This window comes from Centroberyx gerrardi, chromosome 12 (assembly GCF_048128805.1).
Source record: "Centroberyx gerrardi isolate f3 chromosome 12, fCenGer3.hap1.cur.20231027, whole genome shotgun sequence".
In the NCBI taxonomy this organism is placed as follows: Eukaryota; Metazoa; Chordata; class Actinopteri; order Beryciformes; family Berycidae; genus Centroberyx; species Centroberyx gerrardi.
The window spans coordinates 27,612,980-27,622,067 of NC_136008.1; the positions used below are offsets into that span (position 1 = coordinate 27,612,980).

Genomic DNA, 9,088 nt, shown 5'->3' on the forward strand with positions numbered 1-9,088 from the left:
CATATGAAGAGAAGCCAAAGAAAAAGAAATGGGTGACGATTTTTCTGAGCTGAGCGGGCGTTTTCACTCTCTCCGTTCCTATTCTTGCTCTCTCTCCATCATGTGAGTAGCGAGTGATGGAAAGCAGAAAAAAACATTTTTCTCCCCAGTGTGTACGTGTGTGTGCATGTGTGTCCTTACCAGTGAATAGAACATTAATTGCATTAGCATTACAGCAGGGTGATTTCCAGTCAAAAGAAAAACTCTGGTATTAACAAGGAAGACATTTTCAAAGACTTCAAGTGTGTTATTTTGTGCGTTTCAAATCAAAAAGTCTTTGCATAAAAATTGGCACGACAGAAAGAGAGTGAAAGGAGGAGAGAGCACGCGGGGGAGAGGGTGAGAGCGGCGGAGAAAGACAGGGAGATTGCACTGATCAAGTTGGCCAAGTGAAATTGTTCAGCCTTGAAGCCGCCGCGTTTCCTTCCGACGAGTTATTCGGGTTTTCGACGATTCAGTCAGACGGCGAAAATGTAAAATGTGACAGAAGATAAATTGCTCCTTCCTGCACTTAGCAAAAAAAAATGCAAATCGTCTCTGAGAGGCGACCGACTAAAAAGGCAGAAATTAGCCCGTTCAGTCATGTCAGACAACTGTCCTGTTGCGGCTCGCCGGTCAATGAGGCAGGAGGCCTTTTAAGATGTCCAAATGTACACAAACTGATTATTTAGAGCTGTGACCGTTGGAATTTAATGATCTCTCCTGCTTTTCTACGGCCTAAGCAAGTGTGCCAATACTCACTTTGGATAAACAGTGAACTAAAAGAAATGAACGACTAAATGAGGTGTCATGCGGAGGGACAGCATATAGTTAGAGATGCCACCAGAGTCATTTTGTTAAATCAGTACAGTGGCCTTTCAGGTTGCAGATGTAATAATGTAACACTGATCAAAACAGTAGTAGTGACAGAAGACTCATAACATTTCTCAAAATCAGGCTTGCTCTACTTTTAATTTGCCTTCAAAGTCTTCACTTAGTGTTTTTCTGTTGTAGAATTCTGCACTTTGTTCCTGAATAGTACGATTTTAGATTTACTGTATAAAAAAACATGTTTGTTCAGTTGGACAGGGGTCAGAGAAATACGTGTAAGTAACAACATTGTAGTAAAAATTAGATATGATTTTTCAGGAAAATGACTTTAATTAACTTTTCCACCACCTACAGTGGCAAATGGATTTCATAATTCAGCAGGCAGCTTTAGTTCCTATGTATCTCTGTTAATTGTCAACGCTGGTATGTCGTTCACTATTCTTATTTGATGGAAAGTGCTAAGGTTCAGAGCTAAAGCGGCAGCCAAGGGTTAAGACTGTTGTCAAAAGCATAAATCATAATCTTACACACACATACACACATAGTATCTCTTTCTCCATCTCTCACACCAACGCGCGCGCACACACACACCCGGCAGGCGTGTGTGCCCCTGATGAAGGGAAAATAATCAAAATGCAAAACAGTTTCCAGCTTAATTTCTCTGTTTTTATGCAAATCTGTGTGTATGTGTGCGTCCACGTGCTCTCAGTGGGGCAGCGGGCAACCAATGAAACGGTGTGGGTAGGTGTAAACTGACATGGGGGAAATAGCAGAAAACACACACATACACACAATCGCATTTACACTGACTGATTTGTATCCAAGTGAACCTGAAGAACGTGAATATTCAGCTCAGTAGTGTAACTCCTCATCAGTAGGCGTTCTCACTGTACTGATTTGAAGTACAGATTCTGTACAGTGCCACTGTGGCAATGACATAAAGACCTAATTAATTAGAAGTTCATTTGAATGTAATCTCAGCTCTCTGGCTTCCTCGTTAATCAGCTGCCTTTATCTCTTCTACGGAGAATACAGTGCAGGTACTTACAAGCATTATGCTGTCTGTGTGTGTGTGTGTGTGTGTGTGTGTGTGGGGGGGGGGGGGGGGGGGGGAGAGTGTGTGTATGTGGTGTGTCTCAGTACTTGATGGAGTTTCTGAAGTGGTCCTCTGCAGGGTTTTTCACAGTGCAACTGTTCAGTAGCCACAGGTCTGCTTCTGTTGGGTCGTCTATAGAGAGAGAGAGAGAGAGAGAGAGAGAGAGAGAGAGAGAGAGACGAGAGAGAGAGAGAGAGAGAGAGAGAGGAGAGAGAGAGAGAGAGAGAGAGAGAGAGAGAGAGAGAGAGAGAGAGAGAGAGAGAGAGAGAGAGAGAGATTTATTACATATTTCAATAATACAAAAACACTCTACTCCTTCCTATGACCTGGTGAACAACAAATGCTGAATCACTGAGTATCCACTATAAATGGAAAAAAAAACTGCATAAAAGCAGGCAAACATACCATTCCACACAACATTTGCACCTCTCATCATTCTCCTCACACATATTTTGAGTAGAGGGTATAGAATAGAAGACTGCTGTAATTTCAAGCAGGTATCATAATCATGGTTGAATAGTGTTATCATAATAATATTCAGACTTGGAAATACTGCTTCAACATACCGTGGATCATTTAATCGTTCCAATTGGCTTTAGAATAATGAACCCTCTGATGGTTGGTTAGTGGAGTACTGGTCACATTTACCAGTGACAATCTATCAGCATTAGGCTGGCTGATGGTGTTAATTTTCCACCCTGATGGTGAGGGATTTCAACACCTATTTAAGTTTACGAGACCACAGTCTCCAAAAATGATGGAAAAGCTGGCGGGCTACAAGTGGGTAAGAAAAAATACGTTCTGCCTGTTTCTGTGTATTCCTATTTTTAGTTTAATAGTCATTTTAACGTGCCAATTTTTTGAGTTTACTGGTCATTTAAGCATATCTGTCACAGACACAAGCAAATACATGACTGGAGTTTCAAATTACTATGGGTACAAATGTACATGCACACACACGCACGGACACACAAACGGACACACAAATGAACACACACACACACACACACACGGTGGTGTGGAGTGTGGCGTCTTGTGATGCCAAGCGCGGCTGCTACTCAAGGCGATGGTGGCAGGCCTTGCATGGCACTGCCAGGAGAGCTGTCACACATACACACACACACACACACACACACACACACACTCACTCGGGGGATATAGCACGGCGGTGGTGTAAAGCTAGCTCCTTTACGCTACGTTGAACCAGATATTTCACTTAGCATCCACTCCCCCCGCTGCAGTCAAGCATACACACACAGCCAACACACACTACATTGCCTGCATTAGTCAAGCATTCACAACACCCCACAGTGGCTTTCAATAACACACACACACACACACACACACACACACACACACACACACACGCAGCGGGTCACAGCATGCAGAGAGAGGGGAGATGACCTACCACACCTTGTCTTGGCTCAACACTCTCTCTCATTCTGGTCAACACTCACTCTTTCTCTCAACAAAAACACACACACACACACACACACACACACACACACGCTGTGTTTTCAGGCCGATGACAAAGTGTGAAGGTCCAACACCATTCATCAATTAACACTCAATGAGATCCAAATAAAGCAAAGCCTATCCTCCATCTTGTTGTAAAACCTCCATGTCACTGTGCCCAACAATCAATGTCTTGTTTGCACATGCAAACTTCTACAGTTTAGAAACATGAGCAGCACGATCCAGTATCACTAATATAAGTAATATCAACATGTCTACACATAAATTTGAAGCTTTTAAACGTCTTTTTAATGCCAGTTAGAATTGGAAATAAATTGTAGTCCTAAGACACTTAGAAAACCTCTAAAAGCGAATTTAAGAGTTAAAATGCTAGGCTGTTTTCAAGACCTTGAGCTTATATCATATAAGACTTTTTCCAGGATCTGTAGACACCCTGTATGTAACAACACATCTCATCATTTCAGACATGGAAACACATCAAATCAGCAGTCTGGGCCTTGAGGTGAGGCAGACTGAGTGAAGCCTTGTAAAAACAGATATGCAGCCGCACTTCTGGTAAAAGAACTTAAACAACGTGACTCACATTGGTAGTAGGATGTGACTCATGTGTTACCGGGGGTTTTGTTCGTGTGTGTGTGTGTGTGTGTGTGTGTTGTGGGGGGGCTTTCATTTCATTTGGGAGAGGACTATACATAGGAAGGCCATATAACAATATTGATTAGTCCTGAAGCTAAAAATCTGTGTGCGCGTGTGTGTGTGTGTGTGCATGTGTGTGTGTGTGTGTGTGTGTGTGTGAGAAAGCAAGTTCAGCTGGCAAAGGCTGCCCATTATGCCTACCTTTATTTGTCTAGGCTATACACACACACACACACACACACACACACACACACAGGACTAGTGGGAGTGGTCTCAGCTGTGTGCTTGCTCTCTCCCCTCTGTCCTAAGGGAAGCTTTCTAGAACAACAATAACAAGCTCTCCATCACTGCAACACACACACACACACTCAAGACAGATACACAAAAATCTACACAGACAAACACACACCTATCTGCAGACAGAGAGTCAGCACAACTAAGCAATACACACAGAACAGAGAACTTCAGTCTGAATGCATGCACACATGCTCACACACACACATTTATCAAACTCAGCAGCATCCTGCATCATGTAGAGGCCCAGGGAGATCAAAGATAATATAAAGAACTGAATATATGAGAGAGAGAGAGAGGGAGGAGAGAGAGAGAGAGAGAGAGAGAGAGAGAGAGAGAGAGAGAGAGAGAGAGAGAGAGAGAGAGAGAGAGAGAGAGAGAGAGAGAGAGAGAGAGAGAGAGAGAGAGAGAGAGAATGAGTGTGGCAGCAACAGACATATAAAGCTTCTTCACAAACCCATGGACCCATTTTACTACACCACTCCTTAGCTTTGTTATTTCAGCTTTCCATTCATCTTATTGTTGCTCTAATCATCTAGCAGCTGCCTGTTGAAAACAAGAGCTAGACGAAGACTGAAACACAAGGCTGAAACACAAAAACGCTGGAGTTCCACTGCTTAGGCGCTTCTATTTTTAGCCCAGGAGATCGTGAATTTTGACAATACAAAATACTTGACAATACTTGACAATAATACTTGACAAAAAGGAATCTAGAAGGAAATGAAGGAGTAGGCAGCTGTCCTAGTCAGAGATAGAGTATGTAGGAAACTTGGGACAGCGAAAATGTCCAATAATCTGATCAGTGTTCTTCATGCTAAGTGGATAAAACACCACAGCAAGTGTCCAGCTCTGTGTTCGCATGATGACACTTTCAACTTTTCTGTCCAAATATCCATAGTAACTACTATTGAACTGCTATTTGGAGTACAGCCGCTTTCAACATTTTCAGGTTTAATCTCCCAGCAAAACACCAGAAGAATGCACAGCACCCACCGTCCACAACTCCAAATGCTCACGTTGTATTATGTATAGAAATTATAGCGTGTATACCCATTCTCATTTTAATTTCTCACTAGACAGCAGCAGTGTTAGCTTTTCCGGCAGCCACTGGCAGGGCGGTGTGTTTGTTTTTGGGGTTTAGGGTCACCGTGCAGCGCTACAGTTTGGGGCCCGGGGCTGCAGCTGTGGAGAGAGGCGTTCTCCGAGCGGTTGTGTTTGTTTTACAGCGCCTAAAGTGTTGGGGGTAAATGCAGAGAGAGAGATATCTGGCCCCCGCTAGGGAGCTGGGTGTGTTTGTTTTAGTGAGCTTGAGAGCAAAGATACTGCTCTGGCAGGAAATAGCGGCTACAGAGGAAATATTAAGAGAGTAGTGTACACAATTACCGTTTTCCCACGTTTACGGTGGCGTGTACGCAAAGCGGCTGAAGGGATAGAGCTACAGCTGGGATTGAATGGGGGAGTTGAAGACAAAATCAGCACTTTGCTAAATCAGCACTTTGGGCAACGTGGGATCGGGTTGAGCTATCTAACCTGGTGGGGCAGAATAGGAAATCAGCCTTAAAGGATCATTCTGGCCACAGTGAATGTTAAGTCTCTCCCCCTTCTAAAAATTCCTGTGGATTTTTACATGCTATTATCAGAGAAAGTTATCATTCGCTTTCATTCAACTCCAAATGAATCAAAACCAAAATTTCTGAGATGATTTTTACTAGGCCTCACCTAATAAAGAATGAGAAAACACTGATTTGTGAATGAAGTAGTTCCTATCAAATGCATTTGAATGTTTTTGAATGAATATACACATTCAGAAGGCCCTCACTGGACAATCTGCAGTCTAAGATAGGAGCTGGAGGGCAGATTCACTTTCAGCGAAGGATATTACATTATCTATTCATGGGTCACCAGAGTGTGAGTGTTTATCGGTTCATCTCACCACTTGTGTGAGAATGTCGCCCTCAGGTAACCCTCAATGACTCAGCAATTAAGTGCCAATAAATTCCAACCATCCCAAAAATGCTGCTGTTGGGAAATCTGAAAGATCAGATTTGCATGAGCTTTGTGTAGGTATGGAAGTCCAGCCAATGCTGGGGAAGTTATTTGGTTATTATTTGCATAGCGTGGCCATTCGGGCAATAATGTGAGAAGTTGTTCGTACAGAATGTGCAGAATATGTTGATTTATCTTTTATCTGATGGAAAAAAAGGAGTTGGGAGCGGAAGACAAGCGATCCTGGTGTGTTGTGTGTGTGTGTGTGTGTGTGTGTGTGTTGGTAATAAATCATCTGATCTCCTCCATTAGAGGGCAGAGGTCTATTTTTGGCTTGTGGTTTATATAAAGGCTGGACAGAGCAGATCAATATTACTAATAATACCAGGATCCTGGGACTGGAGGGACTGGAGGGAGAGAGGAGGACAGAAAGAGGGAGAGAAAGAAGGGGAGGGGGCTAGATGGAGTAAAGGAAGGAAGGTGAGAAGGGGGAGGTGAGGACAAGGTGCATCTGATAACATGTTTCGACAAGGTGAGGGCAGCGGAGCTGGGTTTAAGTCAAGCCGAGTTAATTTGTAGAACACACGCATGCACATGTAAGTGCAAAAGGACATGAAAACAGACATTTAATAAAAACAAGAGACAGAAGAAGTATGACACAAACTTGTAAGAAATAGGGCCACAGCTTGTGTGTGTGTGTGTGTGTGAGTGACTGAGTGACTGTGCACGTAAATATGTAATTGGTTAAAGAGCTAATACTGTATATAAACAGTATATGAATATGAATTGTTCTATCTCATAAAAGTAGGTCCTGATTACAACAGAAATCTGCATTATATTATTATTATTAAATTACATTGGTTGCTGCTTGCATACCTACAAATGGCCAACTCTCTCTCTCTCTTGTATATGTAGTGCTTGCTTACTTGTGTGCCACACACCAACAGACTCTCACTCACACACACACACACAATTGTCCTAATGACACTACTTCAGGCAGTCAGTCAACTTGCAGCCCACAGATGAAAAGCCTGTTCTATATTTGATTCAATATAAGAAATATATATTCCATTTGACCACAACAGCTGACCCCCAAATAAATAAGGGTAGGTGCGTGTGTGTGTGTGTGTGTGACAGTGTTTCTCCAATATAAGGAATGTATTCCACTACTCTAAAACAGCTGACCCCACTATACACAAGAGGAAATTGGCCTCTGCGTTTGGTGTGTGTGTACACAGGTATGTCTCCAGCTGTTTGTGTGTGTGTGTGTGTGTGTGTATATGTACCTTAGCTCATTTCTCTCAGACTCCAACACATCGCCAACAACTGACCCAAAAGGACCAAATCTAATCCAAGAGGAGAGGTTTGTTCCAGTGTGTGTGTGTGTGTGTGTGTGTGTGTGTGTGTGTGTGTGTGTTTGTGTGCTTGTCTGTGAGTGATATTCACCTTAAACTCGCCCCACAACCAAATCATACAAGAGAGACTGGGATATTGGAACCACAGCACCTGGGGTCAGAGTGTGTGTGTGTGTGTGTGTGTGTGTGTGTGTGTGTGTGTGTGTGTGTGTGTGTGTGTGTGTGTACACATATATATACACACACACACACAAGGTCATACATACACATTTCAATCACACTACTCCCTATGGAGATGAGGAGAGAGGGTTAGGGGAGCAGGTGCACCAAATAAGGAGGGATGTAAAGAGAGATGGAGAGGGAGAAAGGGAGAGAAAGAGAGAGAGGAGAGAGAGAGAGAGAGAGAGAGAGAGAGAGAGAGAGGAGAGAGGAGGGAGAGAGAGGGATGGGCTGCTAGTGAATATAGAAACTGAGAAGAAGCAAAGATTAAAGGAACACAGAAAAAAGAGTGTGAATGGAAGGGACGGGGGCAACAGAGTTGGGGATGAAAGGATGACCAATAGAGAGAGTGAGGAAACAGAGGTAAAGAGAGTAATTAGAAGAGAGAGTCGGGGGGGGGTGGTTGGTGGCGACGGTGTGGACACATGTGTTAAACAAGCATCAGATGTGTTGTGAATTCCATACATGCGTGGCAGTAAACTCTCTCACACACACACCAGAGGTAGCCGCTCATTCCTACAGTAGATGTACCGTGCAAACATGTCATACATGTTTACATGTGATAAAGTGTTGCTTTATCACATGTAGCAACTGCTGTGGCCTCCTGATTTCAGCTCAGTTTACACAGTAACACCCCCTCGCCCACCTTATCTGTGACTGTAGCGAGAGAGAGAGAGAGAGTAGAGAGGTGGAGGTATGAGGTGGATGGCAACAGACTGATTGAGGGACAATGGGAAGAGGTAAATGTGCACAAGAGTAAGTGGGACAAAGGTGAGGAGGCCTTTGAAAGCGAGGCGAGGTCGATGGGGGACTATCTGTGGGACAGAGGTGATGGAAGCCCAAATGGTTCAACAGCATATTGGGCGAAATAAACAGATCAATACTGGGAGTTTAACCAGTTTCGCGTGCTGTCCTGCAGTGAGTGACCTAAACGCTGTGACCGCTCTTTAATCTTTCGCCCCATGTACGTCACAGCTTTCTGGACCCGTGCATGGAAGCTGGGCTCAATTTGTACAGACAGAAAAAGTAGAACAGAACACCTAGTTTTGTATTGATAGATGTGTGCTTGTTGTTTCTAGTTTGAATGACGAAATAACGACGAATCTAAACCCGTAAGACTACCGCATTCAGTCAAACTTTCACCTCAGTGTTTTCTGTCACTTGATCTGTATCCGAT

The 9,088-nt window shown here is 43.4% G+C and overlaps 2 protein-coding genes across 2 annotated transcripts in view; both read right to left on the bottom strand.

Annotated features, from left to right (window-relative positions):
• sox4b (SRY-box transcription factor 4b) overlaps nt 1–9,088 on the bottom strand; it is a 416,166-nt gene that overhangs the window by 358,798 nt on the left and 48,280 nt on the right. The window lies entirely within an intron of this gene.
• The window catches only part of cdkal1 (CDK5 regulatory subunit associated protein 1-like 1), a 295,881-nt gene that overhangs the window by 244,663 nt on the left and 42,130 nt on the right, over nt 1–9,088 (bottom strand). The window contains exon 4 of the mRNA XM_071913088.2: nt 1,993–2,077. Within this exon, the coding sequence (XP_071769189.1) occupies nt 1,993–2,077 (85 nt within the window). The remainder of the gene's footprint in view (nt 1–1,992; nt 2,078–9,088) is intronic.